Raw genomic sequence first — 25159 nt, forward strand, 5'->3', positions numbered from 1 at the left:
GCTTTTGGAAGGATATAAAGGCATAAAGAATTTCAGAAAAGATTGACATGAATGGTTTCAGTATGAGCTTCAATTGTGGTTAGGCTGGGGAAGCAGGGGTTGTTCTCACAGAGAAAGTTGAGGAGATTTTAATAGAGGTGATTGAAATGGAGGTCTCTGGATTGTCTTGATAGGGAGAAACTGCACCCATTGGTGCAAGTATCCAGATCTGGACATCAGTTTAAGGTGATTGGTACACAAAGCATTTTTGATGTGAGGCAAGTTACTTTTAAATAGTGTTTGGAGTTTGCATTGCTTGAAACTGTAATGATGGTGGTATCAATTGAGGCCTTCAAAAGGAAATTGATAAATTATCTGAAAAGATTTGTAGGACGATGGGGTAAAGGCAGTGAAGTGAGGTTAAGTTAGTTGCTTTTTCACAGAGCCAGCATGACTCAGGCTGGAGGACCAATTCTGTGCTGTTCTGATTTTTAATCGGTCCAGTTGTTGCCTTTAGGTACAGTGCTTTTAAGTAGTCAGGTGCCTAATGTTTTCTGTATCAATGGGTTGTTGTGCTCACTTGGTGCATTTTTAAAATCTCTTAAATTTTAAATGCTTCTAAATAGTTAATACACAAGCCACATAAGGAGCAAAGTCTACTGTCAGTCAAATTTACTTTGTGCAATCTGCAATTTCGTTTAGATTTGGTTCCATTTGCATGGTGTTTTTTAAATTTCATAGTTGATTTGAAATGCGTTTTTTTTGTTTCAGTTTAAAAGACTGAGTTTCAAGGTCAGTGCAATGAATGTTGATTGTGATTGCTAAACATTGTACAAAGTGTCTTATGACCAGATCTCTATCATGCATTAAATCCAATTGCGAACATTGACAATGACTCTTTGTTAAAAATGCCAGCCCCCACCATGGTGCTGACAATTGGGAGATTTTCAGAAAAGCAAACACCCTCTGAAAAATAATGTCATTGCAAATGATATCTTGAAATTTCTTAGTGAACTGACATGTTATTTTACAGACCATGTTTTACAGTTTAATATATTTGATAAATCTGATAAATTCTTGTATACTGTATACCATTCCAAATATTTTTGCTTCAGCATTGAAAAGTCAGGAACATAATTTTGAATTAGACAGAAAATTGCAGGAATGTGCAAAATTTCTAATTTCCTGTTCTTTTTCCTTCCTTAGAACGCTTTGATCACCACTGTCCATGGGTCGGAAACTGTGTTGGAAAGAGGAATTACCGTTTCTTTTACCTCTTCACCATATCATTGTCATTTCTCACTGTCTACATCTTTGCTTTTGATATTGTACATGTGGCACTGAGTAAGTAACCAAGAGACAGTAATTGCATTGTCAAATGTTTTGAGCAATAACTTTACGATAGATTTTGAGGAAGTCTGATTAGCTTATTTATAAGGAAGAGTCCATTTTGAAGCTTTCTCTTTTCACTTTTTTGAGTTACACCAAATGTTGATTCACATTTTTTTAAAACAAAATTCTGCTTCTATAATATTAATGATCGTGAATGGAACCTTTTCTTAACAGAGCATCACAGGTTATATTCTGTTCTGTCACTGGGCAACAGATCATCAGTTGCAATTATGTGAAATGCCACACTACAAAACTGTAACCTGAAAAGCTTGCTAAGTTAATACAAAAATCAGGACTACTTCAGATTGTGTCAACCAAAAGCTACCTGGAATCCGTAACTAATTATGTATAAGATGCTTTGGGGTAGCAATGAAGGAAGGCTATTTTTGTCCTAGGAGTGAGAAGCTATTTTGTGACCTACTACATTGGTCTCTCTTCTCTTTTCATCTCTGCACTTTTCCTTCTCCTTTTCACTATCTCAATCTGCATCTACAAAACTTGTACATTTATATTTAACCTTTGATCATGGGATGAAGCACCTAATTTATATATTCATTTTTAAATTTGTTTCGGAATCCTTAGACTTGGGGTTTTTCCTTCCTGGGTGTAACAAGTTCTACTAGTAGGGATGCATTGAGACAATTAGCGTACAATCCCAATTGACGGTTTTGCAAATGACTTTGAATTTTCAAAGATGAAATAGTGATGAGATGAAGAAGATTCAGGCACAATGAATGTTTACTGGCAGCGGGTATGCTAGTGGCAGATTAATCTGAGACCGTCAAAGGGGTATTAGGTGGTTATTTGAAAAGGAAACATGTAGAGAGCTGCAGGGAGAAAGGTGAATGGTATTAGGTGAGATACTCACTTAGAAAGTTTTCACAGGACAATGGTTTAAATAGTCTTCTGCATTAGAACAACTCATTAATTCTGAAAATGTAGGGGTACCAAAATTTTTGCTTGGCGATGTTCCAAGCTGTGGAGTAGTTTGTTTTGCAATAGTTATTTTTTAATGTGTGGACATGTGATGAGCTAATTTTCAACAAATCAAGAATTAGTTTTTCCTTCTGTTCTCCTCCAATTTAAACCTGACGACCAGCAAAGAACTGCCAGCTCCCAAGTAGAGGCTCACATCTGTTTCCATTTGGAATACTGCATCCAGTTCTGGTCTCCCTGCTTTAGGAAAGATGTTGCGAAACTTGAAAGGGTTGAGGGTTTCAGCAACAGGGAGAGGCTGAATAGACTGGGGTGTTTTCCCTGGAGCATCACAGGCTGGGGGGGTGACCTTATAGAACACATGGTGCATGTATGGAATGAACTGTCAGAGGAATTGGTGGAGTTGGGTACAATTACAGAATTTAAAAGACATTGGTATAGATATAGGATTAAGAAAGGTTATGGGGAATATGGGGCTAGCTGAATGGAGACTATTTGGTTGGTGTGGATGAGTTGGACTGAAGGGGCTGTTTTTATGATGTACATCTCTATGATTCTATGATTGTGCATTTAAAACAAGGTTGTCTGTTCCACATTTCTCCTCTTTTTGTCCTGATTAGATCAGAAAAGGAGTCTGGAAGTGTACAATTGGCCTGCCAGATCTGTGGGAAGAGACTGCAGTGTTGGTTTTTAGATGATTGGAACTCATTGGAAACTCGTTGGGGTGGCGGGGTGTTGCGCCATATGGTCTGCCTCCCAGAATCCCCAAATTGTCCTAGAAATTCTACTCTTGGGACCAGAGAAACATTGGCCCTGTCAGGAGGATGAAAAAAAATGAAGGACCACTGCTGCAATTACAAACTGGTTCTGCAGAAAACACAATGAGGCAACAGACTGGAGAGAAACAGTTTGCGATTGGAGGGGTGACATGAATGGTAGCAGTCAGCAAGTTTGAAGGAAGCAGGGGTGAGGACAGCAATGGAGATCACTGGCAGAGGAGTGTAACGAAAGGGTGCCAGGCTGTGGAGGAAAGCTGAGGTTAGGGATGTGAGTGGGGAAATATAGGCCCTGGCTGTATTATTATGGCTGTTTATTTGGCATTTCAAGAAACGCAAGACTATTATGAGATCACTTAAAAGGGAAAGGACCATATTCTTATCAATTGAAATTGCTGAAGTGGTAGTGTTTTCACATTAGATTTAGTGTTCCAATAGTCAAGATTAATGTTAATGCTGAGCTTTCTTTGTAACCAATATGGGATTTAAAGCAACAGCAATTTGTTGAGCTACCTAATATTGTTATGGCTTCACAGAATATAAGAACAAAGCATTGTGCCATTCAGACCCAAACGTACCATTCAACCCCAAACGTACCATTCAACTTGTGACTGAGAACTCCAATATTACTGAAATGATAAATGCAGTGGCCTGGATTTTGCACCCTGGCGGCAAAGGAATTGTGGTTGCTGTTCATTATTCTGACAGATGTCAACAGACCTGTGATGGCCTTTTGAATGCCTATTCATTGTTAGTAAAGCTGATTTCCTGTTTTGCACCCTCTGGAACCTACAGCATAAGCTGATTAAGTAGTAAGTATTTTGTCATTCAATCAGATTTAGCCAGTCTCAATCAGAATTAAGTATTAATGTTTAGAACATAGAATATAACAGCACAGTACAGGCCCTCCGGCCCTCAATGTTGTACCGACCCGTGAAACCAACTTGAAGCCCATCTAACTTACACTATTCCATTCTCATTCATATGTCTTTCCAATGACCATTTAAATGCCCTTAAAGTTGGCGAGAGTACTACTGTTACAGAAAGTGTGTTCCATGTACCTGCTACTGAGTAAAAACACTACCTCTGACATCAGTCCTATATCTATCACCTCTTAATTTAAAGCTATGTCCCCTCATGTTAGCCACCGTGATCCGAGGAAATAGGCTCCCATTGTCTACCCTATCTAACCCTCTGATTATCTTGTATGTCTCAAATAAGTCACCTCTCAACCACCTTCTCTCTAACGAAAACAGCCTTGCATTCCTCAGCCTTTCCTCATAAGACCTTCCTTCCACACCCGGCAACATCCTAGCAAATCTCCAGTGAACCCTTTTCAATGCTTCCACACCCTTCCGATGATGTGACGACCAGAACTGAACGTTCTACTTCAAGTGCGGCTACACCAGAGTTTTGTACAGCTGCAGCATGATCTCTTGGTTCTGAAACTCAATCCCTATACCAATAAAAGCCAACATACCATATGTCTTCTTAAAAACCCTATCAACGTAGGTGGCAACTTTCAAGGATCTATGTACATGGGCACCCAAGATCTCTCTGCTCATCTACACTACCAAGAATCTTAATATCAGCCCGGTACTTTACATTCCTGTTCCTTCCAAAGTGAATCACCTCACACTTTTCCGCATTAAACTTCACTTGCGACCTCTCATCCCTGCTCTGTGGCTTATCTATGTCCCTCTGTACCTACAACATCCTTCGGCACTATCCACAACTCTACTGACCTTAGTGTTATCTGCAAATTTACTCACCCATCCTTCTACGCCCTCATCCAGGTCATTGTAAAAATGACAAACAGCAGTGGCCCTAAAACTAATCTTTGCGGTACGCCACGAGTAACTGAACTCCAGGATGAACATTTCCATCAACCATTACCCTTTGTCTTCTTTCAGCTAGCCAATTTCTGATCCAAACTACTAAATCGCCCTCCATTCTCTGCCTCTGTAGTTTGTGCAATAGCCTACTGTGGGGAACCTTATCAAACACCTTACTGAAATCTATATACGTCACATCAACCGCTTTTACCCTCATCCACCTGTTTGGTCACCTTCTCAAAGAATTCAATAAGGTTTGTGAGGCAACACCTACCCTTTACAAAACCGTGCTGACTATCCCTAATCAACTTGTTCCTTTCTAGATGATGATAAATCCTATCTCTTATAAACCTTTCCAATACTTTGCCATGACTGAAGTAAGGCTCACTGGGTCTATAGTTACCAGGGTTGTCTCTACTCCCCTTCTTGAACAAGTGATTCCTGATGAAGGGCTTATGCCCAAAATGTCGAATTTCCTGCTCCTTGGATGCTGCCCGACCTGCTGCGCTTTAACCAGCAACACATTTTCAGCTCTGATCTCCAGCATCTGCAGACCTCACTTTATACTTCTTGAACAAGTGAACAACATTTGCTATCCTCCACTCTTCTGCCACTATTCCTGTAAACAATGATGACATAAAGATCAAAGCCGAAAGCTCGTCAATCTCCTCCCTGGCTTCTTAGAGAAACGTGGGATAAATCCCATCTGGCCCAGGAGATTCATCTATTTTCAAACTTTCCAGAATTTCTAACACCACCTCCTTGTGAACCTCAATCCCATCTAGTCAAGTATTTTTCTCAGCAATATTGCCTTTTTCTAGGGTGAATACTTATGAAAAATATTCATTTAGTGTTTCCCCTATCTTCTCTGACTCCATGCAGAACTGCTATCCTTGATTGGCCTTAATCTTACTCTAGTCATTCTTCTATTCCTGTTCCTTGATCCTATCCACCAATAACTTTTAGATTAGATTAGATTAGATTACTTACAGTGTGGAAACAGGCCCTTCGGCCCAACAAGTCCACACTGACCCGCCGAAGTGCAACCCACCCATACCCCTACATTTACCCCTTACCTAACACTATGGACAATTTACCATGGCCAATTCACCTGACCCGCACATCTTTGGACTGTGGGAGGAAACCGGAGTACCCGGAGGAAACCCACGCAGACACGGGGAGAACGTGCAAACTCCACACAGTCTGTCGCCTGAGTCGGGAATTGAACCCGGGTCTCAGGCGCTGTGAGACAGCAGTGCTAACCACTGTGCCACCGTGCCGTCCAACTTCTCATGTCCTGTTTGATGCCTCAGTAATTATACCTGACCAAAGTTGTAATTGCACTTGCTGTCATGCAACAAACTACCTTGTTTTCTAAGAACAGTCACTCTTTCTTTGGTCAATGTTGGCATATCATCTACTTCTAATCATTTAGGCCCGAAACAAAACCAAGATTAGATTAGGATATTTAATCAATGTACAATAAAGTGAGAAAGAGAAGGGCAATAAAAATGGCAGGTAATTTTAAAAAAAGTGCACAATTAAATTCTGAAGGATCAAGACTCCACACTTCTAAAATTGTTTTTAGAGAAAGGAACAAAATGTTCTTGAACTGCAGCAGGTCAAGAAAGGTGGCTCACCACTACCTGCCTTGGAGTAATTAGGGCTGAGCAATGCTGGTCCAGCCAGTGACGTCCACATCTCCTGAACAAATGAAAAAAAGCTCCAACTCTAGAGTGGGCATGCAATGTATTGTCCCTTCTATCATTATACTGACATGAAAGGCATTTAAAGAGCTCTCAAAAACCTGGCATGTTATTTGCATTCTTACAAATGCATAGCTCTTCATTGAAGCTTATTCCTGTCTGGTTGATTCTCTAACTAAGTTGAAAAAATAAATATAAAGAGCTTCCATCTCCACTCCAGAACTTAAGTTAGTCACAGTGGCTTAGTTGTTAGCACTGCTGCCTCACAGCACCAGGGACACTAGTTTGATTCCAGCCTTAGGCGACTGTTTGTGTGGAGTTTGCACATCCTTCCTGTGTCTGCATGGGTTTCCTCTGGGTTCTCCTGTATCCTCCCACAGTCCAAAGATGTGCAGGTCAGGTGAATTGGCTGTGCTAAATTGCCCATCGTGTGAGGTGCATTTGTCAGTGGGAAATAGGTCTGGGCGGGTTACTGTTCGGAGGGTCGGTGTGGACTGGTTCGGCCGAAGGGCCTGTTTCCACACTGTAGGGAATCTAATCTAATCGAATCCATATTTGACTTATTCACGTTTTGAAATCTGTGATAAATTCCATCAAAGCAGCTGAGCCATTCAACAATATTTAAATGAAACAAAACTCAACGTTCTTTTAAAACAAAAACATTGCTCCATCTTCCAATATGGATTCTGTTGAGGTATTTAAAAACTCCAGATTCAGATCTTTTCCAAATATCAACCCGTCTTCAGTTATAACGTGTTTATGTACTGTGTTTTGTGAAATCTGTCCTTTTTTTTTTCTGGTTTTTTTTAGAAATGTGTTTACAGACTAATGAAGAACTTGCCTCATAACAGGTGGAGGAATGGTACTGAAAGGGTTAAAATTAATGTAACATTGGCTTTACCCTTTCTACTGATGTCTCACAATCTAGGGCTGAAGACTAGAAGTTCTATCATTCTTTTATGGAAGGAGCAGAGATATCATCTCCTGAAGATTTGAGTAATTATGCCTGACCATTTGTGGGTGGCATGGTGGCACAGTGGTTAGCACTGCTGCCTCTCAGTGCCAGCGACCTGGGTTCAATTCCCGCCTCAGGCACCTGTCTGTGTGGAGTTTGCACATTTTCCCCGTGTCTGTGTGGGTTTCCTCCGGGTGCTCTGGTTCCGTCCCACAGTCCAAAAATGTGCGGGTTAGGTGAATTGACCATGCTAAATTGCTGGTAGTGTTAGGTGAAGGGGTAAATGTAGGGGAATGGGTCTGGGTGGATTGATCTTCAGAGGGTCGGTGTGGACTTGTTGGGCCGAAGGACCTGTTTCCACACTGTAAGTAATCTAATCTAAAACAAAATGTAGTTGTACTACTTTTCAAGCTTTATCTGAGTGCTACAATCTCTCCTCTAGATAGTTCATGTTGGGATATCCTCTCCCTCCAACCTTTAGATAGGCCACAGGCAAAGCAAGGATAATGGAGAATTGGTGCAGTAAATGATCTCCAACACCCAGGCCCGCTTAACCAGTAGAGGTGACAAATGCCAAAAGGTGCCAGGAGTGGTCATCTAGGAAATTGCACACCCACCTTCAGAGATGAGGTAGTTTGAGAGTTTGTTGCCAGAGAGAGTTTGGCAACAATTGAAACTTATCACGCCATGAAAGCAAGCCATCACATTTTCTGGTATGAAACAAAAATCTCATCATCCGAGCTGTAAGTGTTCCTTTTAAGTTTAAAAACAAACTCCAATTGTGCAAATTTCCAACTGACCATAAAAAATGGGTCACCCTGTTAGGTTGTAAAATGTTAAAGTCATTAGATTAAGGCTGCCAAAGTAACACAAGAAGCCACCTAGGCTAAAGAAATACTTATTTACAAGTTCATTTTTGTTTTTTGTGTCTGAAGCTAGCTAACTCAAAATTCAAAGGCAAACTTCTACATATTTCTAATATTTATTTTTTGTCAACATTCATATTCGTAATAGTAAATGCAAGATATCTGTCAAATGTAAGTTGATCAAATAAGCAGTTTGATCAGACTGGTTTATCTCATTTTCCCAGACTTTCCAACAGTCTGAATCAATAGACTATACTGGTACTCTCACTTGAGTCTAAAAGTGAGTTTTTTTTTATTATTAGAAAAATCAGTCAAAATAAAAATTGTCATTATTGAATCAGTTGTTTAAAATTATGATCAAGTGCTGATTGAAATCTGGTTTATACCAGAAGCTTAAAACAAGTACCTGTCCTGACCCATTAGTGATATTCCTGGTCACTGTGCCTGTTGGGAGCACACAAACCCTTCTTTCTTGCCTCTGCTGTGCTGTTTTCCTGCAGACCTTTCAGTTTAATTGTGCCAGTGACCAGGTTTTGAAAATGGTTTTATGTTTTCACTGCTAATCCTACAAGCCTTTTGCCATGACATTATTTGCAGAATGGAGGAAATTGTTCTTTCATTTTTTTTAAGTTGTACAGATTTTTATATCTGTTGTCTTAATTTGTCAGTTTCTGAAGGGATGCCCTATATGTCTCTTATTTTAATGCCTCTTTACAATTCTGCCGTGCCCCCCACAATCACTACCTTCTGTGAGGTAGAAGACATTGTTTTCCTTTTCAATCCTGTCTATTCAAAATGTTTTCATTTGTTTTTTAAACAGGATCTGTGGACAATGGCTTTTTAAACACCCTGAAGGACACACCAGGAACATATCCTTTTTGATAGAGTTAAAAACGTGCATTTGTCTGATATTGAATAAACATTGTGTAAACCTGTTATGGTTTATAGGAATTTGAAGGTTGCATTGCATGATAACATACAGCATGCGTCTCTTTTATTTTGTAGTTTCATAGATCAGCTTTTCTTTAAAAAGAAAAAACATTTGGATGCTGAAATGGTGTAATGTGTGTATCGATGAACAGAGGTTGCATAGACTTGAGTGATTTTAGGATTTTAGGATGCTAATTCTACAAATTAAACTCTGAGACTTTTTCCATTGTACCTTTTTTTTATTTTGGACGTTTAGTTTGGGCTGCTCCCAGGAAAGGCCATGATATTTTATACATACTGATTATATAGCTATATGACTCTTTAACATTTACCTTGTATGATGAGTAGTGAACGACTTAAATTATATAGAAATGGGATTATTATTCTGCTGCTTAAGGAAATAATCAGATACCATGTTTCATCAAGCTTTTTTCCAAATGTATTCAGCTGAATATGCAGTTTAGTTGACCCTTCCAGTGGTCATCTCTTTTCATTAATTCATCACACTGCTCTAGAGGTCACCTTGTGGGAGGTATCCCAGTGCACCCCAGCATTAGATATTAGTAATTCTAAACTGCATTTTCATCCTCGCTCCAAGTTTAAGGTTAGGATTTCATTGTAAAGTGTATGATCATTATGGTGGTATAAACAATGACTGCAGATGCTGGAAACCAGATTCTGGATCAGTGGTGCTGGAAGAGCACAGCAGTTCAGGCAGCATCCACAGTGCAGCGAAATCGATGTTTCGGGCCCGAAATGTCGATTTCGCTGCACTGTATGATCATTATGTACACTTATGTTGTTTCGTACTTTCTTTCTGAATTTTCAAAATTTCATTAAATAGATTTTTATGAATATAGGACATCCCCACTTTGCTTTGTAATCAACAAAATATGTTGCAGCAGTATCACAATTAAAACATTAGGAGGTACCATACACCATTTTCCCACTGCTGCTTGTAGGATCTTGCAATGAGGAGAACAACCAGAAAATTGATTTGTAATATTGGTTGTGTTAATTACAATCTTGGGTAGATTATAGAATCCATTACAGATCAATTTTCCAATCACTTGAGTTTAAGAATGACTGCTTATAACAAGCTAACATTCCAAATCTTCATTTGGAGACATTGTACAAAAAAATCCAAGACATTGTGATTTACTGACTTGCCAGTAACAGACTTACGACAGGTTATGATGCATGCTCCAAAGCAGCAGTAAAGTTGCTTAGACTATATATTCATACACTACAATTATTTATGGTTATTTTTAGCCTCTGATTTTCAGGCTATTTTGTTTGAACCATGAACTTTCAGCTACTTCACGAGTATCAGTTTTACTTTTCTAATGATTGAACACCACGTGCAAGAAGAAATGAGCTTTGTGCTTTCCAATTGAAGAAACAATAAATGCTATGGTAGAATAGTCAAGTTGCAAGCTTAGCTCAAAGACAAAAAACACTTCTGGTTTCTTGCCTGAATGCAGTACTCCTAAAAGTGACCTAACCAAAGTTTTTTTTAAAGCTACGACATGGCATCCTGACTCTTGTATTCAATTCCCTGACCAATAAAGGCAAGCATGCCATACACCTCCTTTATCACTCTATCTACTTGTGTGGCCACTTTTAGGGATATATGGACTTGAACCAAGATTCCTCTGTACATCAGGATCTGGATTTTGCCATTAATCGTATACTTTTCCTTAACATTTGATCTCCCAAACTGCAACACCCCACACTTAGCCAGATTAAACTCTGCCCATATTTGTAACTGATCCATATCTCACTGTATCCTTTGACAACCTTCTATACTATTCATAACTCCACCGATCTTTGATTGTCTGCAAACTTACTAACCCAACCACCTATGTTTTCATCCAAGTCATTTGTATATAATCACAAAGAGCAGAGGTCCCAGTACACATCTCTGCAAACACTGCGACTCTCAGACCTCCAGCCTGAAAAACACCCTTCAACCACTATCCTCCACCTTCTATTGCTAACCAATTCTGAATCCAGAAGTTGATGTCACCGAGGATCCCATTCATTTTAATCTTCTGGGTGAGCCTACCAGGAAGGACCTTGTTGAAAGCCTTACTAACATCCATATAGACAACATCCACTGCTTTTCTGTCATAGATCCCCTTTGTCACCCCCTTAAAAGATTCGATCAAGTTAGTAAAGCATGACCTGCCCACACCAAAACCATGCGTTTCCAAATGTATGTAAATCCTATCCCTACGAATTCTTTCCAATAGCTTCCCAACCACCGATGTGAGACTCATCAGTCTTTAGTTTCCTGGATTATCCCTATTTCCCTTCTTGAACAGAGGAAAAACGTTAACTGCTTGCCAATCTTCCAGGGCCACTTCAGTGGCTAACGAGGATACAAAGATCTTGGCCAAGGTCCCAGCAATGTCCCCTCCTGCCTCCCTCAAAACCTGGGGTAGATACCATCGGGCCCTGGGGATTTAATCACCTTTATGCTCTTCAGGAGACCCAACACCACCACTTTGTTGATTTTAAAATGCCCAGCATATTAGCATGCTCTACACAAATCTTACTATCCTCCATTACCTTCTCCTGAGAGATACTGACCCAAAGCAGTTATTTAGGATCTTGCCCACATCCTTTGCCTCCAAGCACAAGTTTCCTCCTGTTATCATTGAGTGGTCCTACCTTCTTCCCAAGTTCTCCTCTTGTTTTTAATGTATGTAAAGAATGCCTTGGGATTCTCTTTAACCCTACTTGCCAACATCATTTCATGACCCCTTCTTGTTCTTTTAATTCCCTATTTTAGTTCTTTTATATTGCCTTTAAAACTTGGATCCCTCAGCTTAAATCCATGCCCCTGATCATTGACAGGGAAAAGTTTTCAAGATGGCTGCAGCAGTGTTCAGGTTCAGTGTTTCCCTGTCTGGACGCTTTGTTCTTTTCTTTTCCGTATCTTTTTCTATCAAAATTCACTTTTTTCTGCGGCTGCGGTGGAAGAAGGTGATTGTCCGGGTCTGCGGCTACGGCAATATAGTGGATCTGGATGCTCGTTCCTCATGGCCGTAGTGGTCACAACGTTATCAAAGACTTTGCCGTCAGTGGGTCTAGTCCATTCCTCCTGCCAGCGGCATGGTGCTTTCAGCAATGGCTGTACCAGCAGCGGCATGTGGTTCCAGTTTGTTCCTCATGGCTTTGTGGCTTCAGGCAGCAACTAAAGTCGCAACAGCTTGAACTGCTTCAGTGGTGGCAGCGTGGTGGGTCCAGTCTGGAAATCCTTGCTTTGGCAGCCTCCAGGATGGCCTTTGTGGTGTCTTATAGCCACTCCATTAATCCAACTTGTGGTGGAGGGAACAAAAGATGAACTTTGTATCAATTATTTCTTATAATTTCTGTAAATAAAATGGCAACAAATTATGGCGACTTATACACATTTATCAATGCAAGTGAGAATAAATTGCGATTCTGTTCTATTTTAAGTTTCTTCGTATCTACGATATCTATGCTCCTCATAATTTTATACACCTCAATCATGTCCCCTTTCAGTTTCCATTGCTCTGAGGAAAACAACCCCAGTCTGTTTAACCTCTTAACTGAACTCCTCCAGCCCAGGCAACATCCTGGTAAATCTCCAGTGCTATTATATCCAACCCACAATGTGGCTTCCAGAACTGCCCAAAATATTCTAGCTTTGGCCAAATCAACTTTTTTTTTTCATAATCTCCAGCATAACCTCCCTTCTCTTAAAACTCTCTCTGCTTTGGCGAAAAGCAAATAAAACATAAATGCCTTAACCACTTTATGCACTTGTCTTGATACCTTAAGGGACTAATGTACATACACCTTTGATCCTGCTGTTCATCATGTATTCCCTTGTCTTGTTTGTCCTATTATATGAACTACTGTAAAACATTACAGCAAATGATAACGTGCTATAAACATTAAGTCTTTCATTGCATGTAAATAATCAGCTGTGGTTTGTGCATTTGTTTCCACGAGGAATATACTCTAACAAGCTTGCACGGAAGAGACTGACTTTTAGCAAATAAAAATAAAACCTTTTTTGCATGGTAGTCTACTGTTTTCTAGAGAAAGGACCTCCATTGTGTAAAAATGTAAGCTTTTGGTATCTCTAAAGGATTTTATTTAGCTGTGCTAGATGTACTGAAATGATTTATTTTAAAATCCTGGAGTAGTGTGTACAAAGAGAGTCCAAATTTATAAACTTAACCAGTAGTCAAAGAATATTGTATTGTGCTTAATTTAGAAAGGATAGCCATGTGGGAATGTAGCATTGGTAGTAAAGTGGAACATTATCCTTCTGTGAAAGCCTCAAGTACTTCTGTAATACTTGAAGTTGGGGTGTGGGTCTGTTTATGATCTTGTTTGTCTGCTCAGATGCAAGTCAGAGCCTCTGAATTTGAGGAGTAAGTTTGGCTACTCTTGAGTACTTTAATTTGTGCAATTTAAAATGCAAGTGTTCTTATTACACAGTAATTAAGTATTTCCTCATATTACTACTTTGATATTAAGAGTTGCTGTGACTATTGAGTCAAAATGCTGCATTATGGCAGTGCTGCTTACCCAAGTAATAGTGACAATGTTAGTGCATTATTTGAAATCTTCAGAATTTACTGTGGAAATAGAAATAAATGTTATGACTGTATGGAAATGTATTTACTCTTGGGCATTCTTTAACTCTTTCATTACGGTACTAGAAGTGGTGATCTGCTTCTTCACATTATGGTCAGTGATTGGTCTGTCTGGATTTCACACCTATCTTATTGCACTCAACCAGACCACCAATGAAGATGTAAGTAATGTGTATGCAACAGGGGAATTATTAGGCTATGGGGATATAAGTATTATTAATCAATCAAAGTAATATCTATTTTATTTTAATCATTACAAATTTTTAGATGATAATGTGTGTTGCTGCTTTTATTCCAAAAGTTGAACATTGCCAGCAATAGTTATGGCTAGCAACATTACAGTGATTTATTATCTCAACTTGATTGCGGTAACTGAATTTTTTGTACTGTTTTTATAAATACAGTAATGCTTCCACTTATTTATATTGGTAACATCTAAACAATGCTTTCATTTCTGAAAGCTCCTCTTATTCGAAGGGTGGTTTTCCCACCAATCATGCTCAGTCAATTGTTTTGAATTCCAAGAACTGCTGTTGGATGAACAGACAGAAATCTTTTAATCTATTGCCCTCTGATTAGTCCTGTAGAGGCTAGCAGTACACTGCAAAATATTAGACTTGTGTTGTACACAAGCACATCTTGTCATTAATATTAAGACTGTTTCAAGTGGAGTATAATAAATTGATGTAAAAACATCCTTTCACAAATAGATTTTAAAAGAAAGATTTGTACTGATTATATTGAAGTCAAAATGGCTGCTTTTACTTACAAGGTAATTCTACAAAACAATGTAATCATTGCTACTTTCCTTCTAGTCTATTACCTTTTAAGACTTTTGGTGAATGTTGATCCCTTTAGTTGTAAAGCTTGCATTTATGCTTGGGTTTTTTTTTGCTTTAAAAATGTTGATTAAAGAGCCAGAGAACAGCTTGACAATAAGTAACGTATGTGGCAAAACCTTCCCCAATCAGATCCCTCTTGCCAACTAATCAGCGCAGTCTCTTTTTTCATGCGGTACATCCCTTTTGAGATGTGGCATTTGTGCAATTCTGGGCTGACAACTGTGTAAGGCATAAAGCTTCGACAGCAGCCCTTCTTTTTCTGCATTACTCCAGTCCTGTACTAAGCAATAGCTAATAACACAAATGGGAAATGTGATCATTGTCAAAATATGAGCAGTTAAACCTTGTATTCAGTAAGTTCAAGTACAATTTTGACTTCTAAAATACAAGCCAAGTCTGACTTTTCATTTGGGTTACCATTATTGGTTTTAGTTTATTTGGTGATACTTTATTGAAGCAGTGATCAATGTTATGTGATGGATGAAGTGGAACTGGAACTAATACTGGGGAAACTACTGTCTTTAACGTGAAATAGCCAGTGCTGTTGTTTTGAATGCTGCATTCATATTGGTTAAATTGTATCTATGGCTCCTGCAGTTGGAGGTGAGTGTTTAGTATTTGAAAATATTATTCAAAAATGTTTCAATTTGTCTTTCACAGATTAAAGGTTCTTGGTCAGGAAAAAATGGAATTCATAATCCGTACAGCCATGATGGTGTGTTGAAAAATTGTTGTGAGATCCTATGTGGACCAGTTCCACCAAGGTAAGAAATTGTGGATGCTGTAAATCAGAAACAGAAATTGCTGGAAAAGCTCGGCAGGTCTGGCAACATCTATGCAGAGAAGTCAGGGTTAGCGCTTCAGGTTGCGTGACTCTTCCTCAGAATGGAAAATATTTTGCACAGAGTTTTGAAATCCCAAGGCCAACTAAATGATGTCAAACCTGCTGAGTAGGAGTTTGGTGATCTGTGTCTTGGTCAATATTCATTTGGTCCATAACCAAATTAGACACTTAGTTAACTTGTCTTTTTTAGTATTTGAGACATCTCTTTACTGTGCACAAACCAGCTACCTTATTTGCCATTTTAAATCCTGATTACTGTGATTTGATTTATGTTTGGCAAGGTCACTATATTTATTAGTGGTGTGCTACTGTCTTGAGCCTCTGTAGTCCATGTGGATGGATCCGCAATGATGTCAGGAAAAAATGGAATGATTTTGCCTGAGTGACAGTGAAATAATGGTGATGTATTTCCAAATCAGGATGGTTTGTGACTTGGGTGTGGAAGTTAAAGAGAAATGTTCCTGCTACTGGGGATTCAGTGCTGCTAATGTCATTAAATATCTTGGGGCAATGGTTAGACTCTTTCATTGTTTGCAATGGCCATTGTCTACCAACTGTGTGCCATGAATATTATTGGCCATGTAACATCAACTTGCATGTTATTGACGTCTTGTGAGCATAGACTTTGGTTTCAGATTTGAAAAGCCCCACTTCTAACCTTCTTGGAGGAGGGAGAGTTATTAAAGCAGCTGTAGGTGGTGGTAGTAGGGCTCTATGCTAAAGTGCTCAGTGTTTGGCCCTGAAATGGGACCTGGAGCCAGGTTGCCCTGGTAGTACTCAAGCTATATATCAGTGCACAGGCTGCTAAGTACTGACAGTACTTTTGATATCAGTTTCCATCACTGAGTGGAGAATGATGACATTGTAATTGATGAGTTTGGCAGTTTACTGTTGCAATTTTCCATGTTATGGGACAGATGCCAATGTTGCAGCTTGGCTAATGATGTAGCTAGTTCCCAAGCACAGTTTTGGTACTAAAGTTGGGATGTTCCATTTTGTATCATGTACATTAAACCATTTCTTGATGAATGTGGTATGAATTGAATTATCTTAAAGCTGATTAGATTATATTATCCACTCTTGCTGAAACTAATAGGAGACCCTCTTCGCAATGACTAACCTAATTCCATGAGCTAGGGAGAGAATAGGGCCTCTCAAAGATCAGCAAGGCGGCTTTTGTGTGGAGCGGCAGAAAATGGGGGAGATACTAAATGAGTATTTTACATCAGTATTTACTGTGGAAAAGGATATGGAAGATATAGAATGTAGGGAAATAGATGGTGACATCTTTCAAGATGTCCAGATTAGAGGGGGAAGTGCTGGATGTGTTGAAATGAGCAAAGGTGGATAAATCCACAGGACCTGATCAGGTGTACCCGAGAACTCTGTGGGAAGCTAGAGAAGTGATTGCTGGGCCTCTTGCTGAGATATTTGTATCGTCGATCATCACAGATCTTCACTATCCTATCTACCTGCGACTCCACTTTCAAGGCGTATGAACCTGCACTCCAAGGTCTCTTTGTTAAGCAACACTCCCTAGGACCTTACCGTTAAGTGTATAAGTCCTGCTAAGATTTGCATTCCCAAAATGCAGCACCTCACATTTAGCTGAATTAAACTCCATCTGCCACTTCTCAACCCAGACTGGAGGTTGGCAAATGTGGTGCCACTGTTTGAGGGTGGTAAGGACAAGCCAGTGAACTATAGACCAGTGAGCCTGACGTCGGTGTTGGAGGGAATCCTGAGGGACAGAATGTACATGTATTTGGAAAGGCAAAGACTGATTATGGATAGTCAACATGGCTTTGTGCATGGGAAATCATGTCTCACAAACTTGATCGAGTTTTTTTGAAGTAACAAAGACGATTGATGAGGGCAGAGTGGTAGATGTGATCTATATGGACTTCATTAAGGCGTTCGACAAGCTTCCCCATGGGAGACTGCTTTAGCAAGGTTAGATCATGGAATACAGGGAGAACTAGCCATTTGCATACAGAACTGGCTCAAAGGTAGAAGACAGGGTGGTGGTGGAGGGTTGTTTTTCAGACTGGAGGCATATGATCAGTGGAGTGCCACAAGGATCGGTGCTGGGTCCTTTACTTTTTGTCATTTACATAAATGATTTGGATGCGAGCATAAGAGGTACAGTTAGTAAGTTTGCAGTTGACATCAAAATTGGAGGTGTAGTGGACAGCAAAGAGGGTTACCTCAGATTACAACAGGATCTGGACCAGATGGGTCAATAGGCTGAGAAGTGGCAGATGGAGTTTAATTCAGCTAAATGTGAGGTGCTGCATTTTGGGAAAGCAAATCTTAGCAGGACTTATACACTTAATGGTAAGGTCCTGGGGAGTGTTGCTGAACAAAGAGACCTTGGAGTGCAAGTTCATTGCTCCTTGAAAGTGGAGTTGCAGGTAGATAGGGTAGTGAAGGTGGTGTTTGGTATGCTTTCCTTTATTGGTCAGAGTATTGAGTACAGGAGTTGGGAGGTCATGTTGTAGCTGTACAGGACATTGGTTAGGCCACTGTTGGAATATTGCATGCAGTTCTGGTCTCCTTCCCATCGGAAAGATGTTGTGAAATTTGAAAGGGTTCAGAAAAGATCTACAAGGATGTTGCCAGGGTTGGAGGACTTGAGCTATAGGGAGAGGCGGAACAAGCTGGGACTGTTTTCCCTGGAGCATCTGAGGCTGAGGGGTGATCTTCTAAAGGTTTACAAAATTGAGGGGCATGGATAGGGTAAATAGACAAAGTCTTTTCCCTGTGCTCAGGGAGTCCAGAACTAGAGGGCATAGGTTTAGGGTGAGAGAGGAAAGATAAGAGAGACCTATGGGGCAACGTTTTCACAGGGTGTTACGGTTATGGAATGAGCTGCCAGAGGAAGTGGTGGAGGCTGGTACAATTGCAACATTTAAGAGGCATTTGGATGGGTATATGAATAGGAAGGGTTTGGAGGGACATGGGCTGTGTGCTGGCAGGTGGGACCAGATTCAGTTGGGATATCTGGTCGGCATGGACGGGTTGGACCGAAGGGTCTGTTTGCATGCTGTACATCTCTGTGACTCTAAATTTCATGAAATCTAGGGAAAATGTGGGGGATTTTCAGGGATGCTCCTTCCTGACTGTTATCAGTGTACCACCTTCATCTGGTAATGGGGGAGTCTGAGGAATTGGCTCTGAAGTATGGTGCAGTGAGTATGGACAATATGTTTGATTCTCCTTACCTGACATATTGGTGAGAAGGAATGGTTGGGTTGTGCCTCATTCAATGGTAGGTAGCCCATCGGGTTTCACTTGACTTTGACAATGTTGTAGCATTTTGAAATAGCATGAATGGCTTTCTGTTAGAGGTTAGTTACAAGTCAATTGCATTGGCCTGTCGGAGTGGAGTTCTGTGGAATGACTGACAGGTTCCCTTCCCTGAACGACATTAATAAATCAGATGGGATTTTATGATCACCCATTAAGACTGGAATTTTATTCCACATTTATTTAATTGATTTTCAATCCTTTCAATGATTTGTGTTTCAATTAGAATGTAGGGTAACTGAATTATTCATCTGTTCACAATTACCACTGTTATGTAACTCCACGATAATCTCCCTTTTTGTGATTACGCGATAGTTCATTTGCTGGGAAGAACTTTGTTCTGAGAATTTAAAAAAGCTTTGAAGAAATTGTTTTGAATTATTTTAGTTGTGTTTGGTTCTCATTTTTCCATAATTGTAGAAATCTTCACAGAAATAAGAAGTAAGTTATTTTTGCTGAGTAAGCGCTGTCCATTGCACTGCCCGAGTACTTTAGTTGTGATAGTAAACTTAAGGTAGTCCACCTGTTCAAATGGATCAGGTGAATATCAAAGACTTCATGGCAATGTTCAGAGAAGAACAAGGAGTTTTCCCAATAACCTATCTGTTACTCCTCAAAGTGCCAAACATGATCTGTCTTTGTTGCACTTGCTGGTTTTGGAAACTTGTGTTGTGCCAGTTGATTGCCTTGCAATAGATTTTTTGTACACACAGTTTTTATTAAGCTCAAAATTAAAGGTAAGTGTATTTTGAAAGTACTCCAGTTTTGAGATAGATATTGGCCAAATCTCTCACTGGCCATGTCGAATACTTAGAAAAAAATGTCTTGTGAAATGTAGCTTCAGACCTTGTTTATTTACCTGTTCTAATTCGCACTTCCATTCTGTCTGTCTGTGTCCCCCTCTCCCTCTCTCTGTCGCTCGGTCTCTTGCTGTGTCTCTCTCTCTCCCACCCCCCCCCCGCTCGGCTGGTCGCTGTCTGTTGCGCTCTGTTGGTCTCTGTCTGTTCCTCTCTGTTTTGCTATTGCTCTCTTTGTCTCTCTGTCTCTGCCTCTCGCTGTCTGTCCCTCTCTGTCTGTCTGTCTCTGTATGTCACTCTGTCTCTGTCATTCTGTCGGGTCTCTGTGTCTCTCTGTTTCTGTCCCTCTGTCTGCCTGCCTCTCTCTACCGCTGTCCCTCTGTATCTGTCTGTGTCTACCCGTCCCTCTCCTGTCTCAATGTCTGCCTGTCCCTCCATGCCTGTCCCACACTCTTTCTCTCTCTCCTTCTTTCTTTCTCTCTCTTTCTCTCTCTCTCTCTTTCTCTTTCTCTCTCTCTCTCTCTCTCTTTTTCTCTCTCTCTCTCTCTCTCTCTCTCTCTCTCTCTCTCTCTCTCTCTCTCTCTCTTTCTCTCTCCCTTTTTTCTCCTCCTTCTCCTCCCCTCCTTCTCCTCCTTCTCCTCCCCTCCCCTCCTTCTCCTCCCCTCCTTCTCCTCCCCTCCTTCTCTCTCTGTGCCCCCCCCCTCTCTGTGTTCCCCCCGCTCTGTCTGTCCCCCCCCTCTGTCTGTGTCTGTGTCTGTAACCTAGCGGAATGGATGAACTGAAGGGAATTTATATTAGGCAGGAAATGGTGTTGGATGGACTGTTACATCTGAAGGCTGATAAGTCTCCGGGACCTGATGGTCTGCATCCCAGAGTATTTAAGGAGGTGGCTCTAGGAATTGTGAATGCATTGATAATCATTTTCCAATGTTCTATCGATTCAGGATCAGTTCCTGCGGATTGGAAGGTGGCTAATGTTGTCCCACTTTTCAACAAAGGAGGGAGAGAGAAAACAGGGAATTATTGACTGGTTAACCTGACATCAGTAGTGGGAAAGATGCTGCAGTCCATTATAAAAGATGAAATTACAACTCATTTGGACACCGTAACAGGATAGGTCAGAGTCAGAATTGATTTATGAAGGGGAGGTCATGCTTGACTAATCGTCTGGAAATTTTTAAGGATGTAACTATGAGGATGGGCAAGGGAGAGTCAGTGGATGTAGTGAATCTGAACTTTCAGAAAGCCTTTGAAGTCCCACATAGGTGATTAGTGAGCAAAATGAGAGCACATGGTATTAGGGTAAAAAATGAGGTCTGCAGATGCTGGAGATCACAGCTGCAAATGTGTTGCTGGTCAAAGCACAGCAGGTTAGGCAGCATCTCAGGAATAGAGAATTCGACGTTTCGAGCATAAGCCCTTCATCAGGAATAAGAGAGAGAGAGCCAAGCAGGCTGAGATAAAAGGTAGGGAGGAGGGACTAGGGGGAGGGGCGATGGAGGTGGGATAGGTGGAAGGAGGTCAAGGTGAGGGTGATAGGCCGGAGTGGGGTGGGGGCGGAGAGGTCAGGAAGAGGATTGCAGGTTAGGAGGGCGGTGCTGAGTTGAGGGAACCGACTGAGACAAGGTGGGGGGAGGGGAAATGAGGAAGCTGGAGAAATCTGAATTCATACCTTGTGGTTGGAGGGTTCCCAGGCGGAAGATGAGGCGCTCCTCCTCCAGCCGTCGTGTAGTTGTGTTCTGCCGGTGGAGGAGTCCAAGGACCTGCATGTCCTCGGTGGAGTGGGAGGGGGAGTTAAAGTGTTGAGCCACAGGGTGATTGGGTTGGTTGGTTCGGGCGGCCCAGAGGTGTTCTCTGAAGCGTTCCGCAAGTAAGCGGCCTGTCTCACCAATATAGAGGAGGCCACATCGGGTGCAGCGGATGCAATAGATGATGTGTGTGGAGGTACAGGTGAACTTGTGGCGGATATGGAAGGATCCCTTGGGGCCTTGGAGGGAAGTGAGTGTAGAGGTGTGGGCGCAAGTTTTACATTTCCTGCGGTTGCAGGGGAAGGTGCCGGGGGTGGAGGTTGGGTTGGTGGGGGGTGTGGATCTGACAAGGGAGTCACGAAGGGAGTGGTCCTTGCGGAACGCTGATAGGGGAGGGGAGGGAAATATATCCTTGGTGGTGGGGTCCGTTTGGAGGTGGCGGAAATGGCGGCGGATAATACGTTGTATGCGCAGGTTGGTGGGGTGGTAGGTGAGAACCAGTGGGGTTCTGTCTTGGTGGCGGTTGGAGGAGCGGGGCTCAAGGGCGGAGGAGCGGGAAGTGGAGGAGATGCGGTGGAGGGCATCGTCGATCACGTCTGGGGGGAATCTGCGGTCCTTGAAGAAGGAGGCCATCTGGGCTGTGCGGTGTTGGAATTGGTCCTCCTGGGAGCAGATGCGGCGGAGACGAAGGAATTGGGAATATGGGATGGCGTTTTTACAGGGGGCAGGGTGGGAGGAGGTGTAGTCCAGGTAGCTGTGGGAGTCAGTCGGTTTATAATAGATGTCTGTGTTGAGTCGGTCGCCCGAGATAGAAATGGAAAGGTCTAGGAAGGGGAGGGAGGAGTCTGAGACAGTCCAGGTGAATTTCAGGTCGGGATGGAAGGTGTTAGTAAAGTTGATGAACTGTTCAACCTCCTCGTGGGAGCACGAGGCAGCGCCGATACAGTCATCGATGTAGCGGAGGAAAAGGTGGGGGGTGGTGCCAGTGTAGTTGCGGAAGATGGACTGTTCCACATATCCTACGAAGAGGCAGGCATAGCTGGGGCCCATGCGGGTGCCCATGGCAACTCCTTTAGTTTGGAGGAAGTGGGAGGATTGAAAAGAGAAGTTATTAAGGGTGAGGACCAGTTCAGTCAGTCGAAGGAGGGTGTCAGTGGAAGGGTACTGGTTGGTGCGGCGGGACAGGAAGAAGCGGAGGGGCAAAATACTGACTTAGATTGAAAATTAGCTGACTGACAGGAAACAAAGTGTAGTGATAAATGGATCCCTTTCGGAATGGCAGGCAGTGACCAGTGTGGTACCACAAGGTTCGATGCTGGGACCGCAGCTGTTTACAATATACATTATTGATATTGATGAAAGCATTAAAACTAATATTAGCAAATTTAGTGACGACGCAAAGCTGAGTGGCAGGGTGAAATGTGAGGAGGATGTTATGACGGTGACTTGGATAGGCTAGGTGAGTGGACAAATGCATGGCAGATGCAGTTTAAAGTGGATAAGTGTGTGGTTATCCACTTTGGCAAGAACAGGAAGGCAGATTACTATCTAAATGGAGTCAGGTTAGGTAAAGGGGAAGTACAAGATCTGAGTGTTCTTGCACATCCGTCAATGAAAGCAAGCATGCAGGTACAGCAGGCAGTGAAGAAAGCTAATGGCATGCCGGCATTCATAACAAGAGGAATTGAGTATAGAAGCAAAGAGATCCTTCTGCAGCTGTACAGGGCCCTGGTAAGACTGCACCTGGAGTATTGTGTGCAGTTTTGGTCTCCAAATATGAGGAAGGACATTTTGGCTATTGAGGGAGTGCAGCGTAGGTTTTTGAGGTCAATTCCTGGAATGACGGGACTATCATATGTTGAAAGGTTTGAGCGACTGGGATTGTATACACTCGAGTTTAGAAGGATGAGAGGGGATCTGATTGAGATGTACAAGATTATTAAAGAATTGGACACTCTGGAGGCAGGAAGCATTGTTCTGCTGATGGGTGAGTCCAGAACCAGAGGACACAGTTTAAAAATAAGGAGTTGGCCTTTTAGAACCAAGTTGAGGAGAAACTTCTTCACCCAGAGAGAGGTGGGTGTATGGAATGCTCTGCCCCAGATGGCAGTGGAGGCCAAGTCTCTGGATACTTTCAAGAAAGAGATGGATAGAGCTCTTAAAGATAGTGGAATCAAGGGTTATGTGGATAAGGCAGGAACAGGATTCTGATTGTGGATGATCAGTCGTGATCATAATGAATGGTGGTGCTGGCTCTGCAAGTATTGTCTATTGTCTCTCTGTGTGTCTGTCTGTCTCATTCCAATTCCTACCCATACCATATGTTCATACAAGGGAATAAAAGGTTTTACTTAATTAGGAATCAATACCAAGCGCATTTCTTTTTCAGTGTTCTTGACAGGAGGGGACTTATTCAGGATGAGACTGGTGTTTCGGTCACTGCTAATCAAATTGCAAGTACAGCGCCACAAATTACGGTAAGACTCAGGTGGCATTTCTGTATTTTGGATACTTGATACTCCATTTAAAGACTAAAATATGAACTAGGAAGAAACGTTGTGAAAATCATTTCCATTCTTTGGAGCAAGTTACTAGATAAAGGCACAAAGCTGATTAAAGAATCAGTTGTGTCCGTTCCTGTGGGAGAAAATTACTGAAGAGATTTGGTGGGAAGGGTCAGATTTGTTCGATTTCATTGCCTGTTTCTTCACCCAAGCAATGAGATTTGAGGGGCTTTCAACTGCATTGAGTGTAACTTGAGCACCAGCTAGTTTATCATTTCAGTGCCTTACTGAAGAGCATCTACGATGCTCATTACTGGCATTTTGAGGTTCTGAGCTTTGGCTCTGACTTGGGCTTAAAGACCTCATGGCACTTCTTTTTAAAATGGAAATCTGATTGTGATCCCTGCTGCAATCTTCACCTAAATAAATTTACAGTCAGTTGTTTGCTGGTAACTTTACTCTCCTTTTGATCTTGCCTTCAAACATTAGCTCGCTTTAAAAGCACTGGATATTGCACAAGCTATGGGCCCTGATAAAATTCCAGCAACCGTACAGAAGATTTGTCCAGAACTTGCTGCATGCCTAGCCAATCTGTTCCAAGCCTGTGATAAAACTACTCTAACAACTACCTGTCAAAGTGGAAAATTGTTTAGCTGGGTCCTGTCTGTGAAAAGCAAAATAAATTTAACTCTGCCATATACAACCCTGTCAGTCTACCCTCGATCATCAGTAAAGTGACAGAAGGCATTGTCAACAGTGCTGTTAAACAAAACTTGTTCAACAATCATCTATTCACTGACACTGGTTGTCCTCTGCCAGAGTAAAAAATGAGGTCTGCAGATGCTGGAGATCACAGCTGCAAATGTGTTGCTGGTCAAAGCACAGCAGGCCAGGCAGCATCTATTCCTGAAATGCTGCCTGGCCTGCTGTGCTTTGACCAGCAACACATTTGCAGCTGTCCTCTGCCAGAGCCAATTAGCTCCTGACTTCTGCATACAAGATTATCCACCGCAACATCCCGGTGGTGCAGTGATGAAATTTGCCTTTTCAGCATGAGAAGCACTTTCCTGTTGTGGGTGATTTGCTGGCATAAGCAGAGA

The 25159-nt window shown here is 41.6% G+C and overlaps 1 protein-coding gene across 1 annotated transcript in view; it reads left to right on the plus strand.

Annotated features, from left to right (window-relative positions):
• Window positions 1-25159, plus strand: part of zdhhc9 (zinc finger DHHC-type palmitoyltransferase 9) — a 105651-nt gene that overhangs the window by 76647 nt on the left and 3845 nt on the right. Inside the window, exons 4-8 of the mRNA XM_060832264.1 lie at window positions 1186-1323; window positions 9266-9314; window positions 14074-14176; window positions 15518-15621; window positions 23945-24032. Of these exons, the coding sequence (XP_060688247.1) occupies window positions 1186-1323; window positions 9266-9314; window positions 14074-14176; window positions 15518-15621; window positions 23945-24032 (482 nt within the window). The remainder of the gene's footprint in view (window positions 1-1185; window positions 1324-9265; window positions 9315-14073; window positions 14177-15517; window positions 15622-23944; window positions 24033-25159) is intronic.

The sequence above is a fragment of the Hemiscyllium ocellatum genome, chromosome 11 (genome assembly GCF_020745735.1).
Source record: "Hemiscyllium ocellatum isolate sHemOce1 chromosome 11, sHemOce1.pat.X.cur, whole genome shotgun sequence".
Lineage (NCBI taxonomy): Eukaryota > Metazoa > Chordata > Chondrichthyes > Orectolobiformes > Hemiscylliidae > Hemiscyllium > Hemiscyllium ocellatum.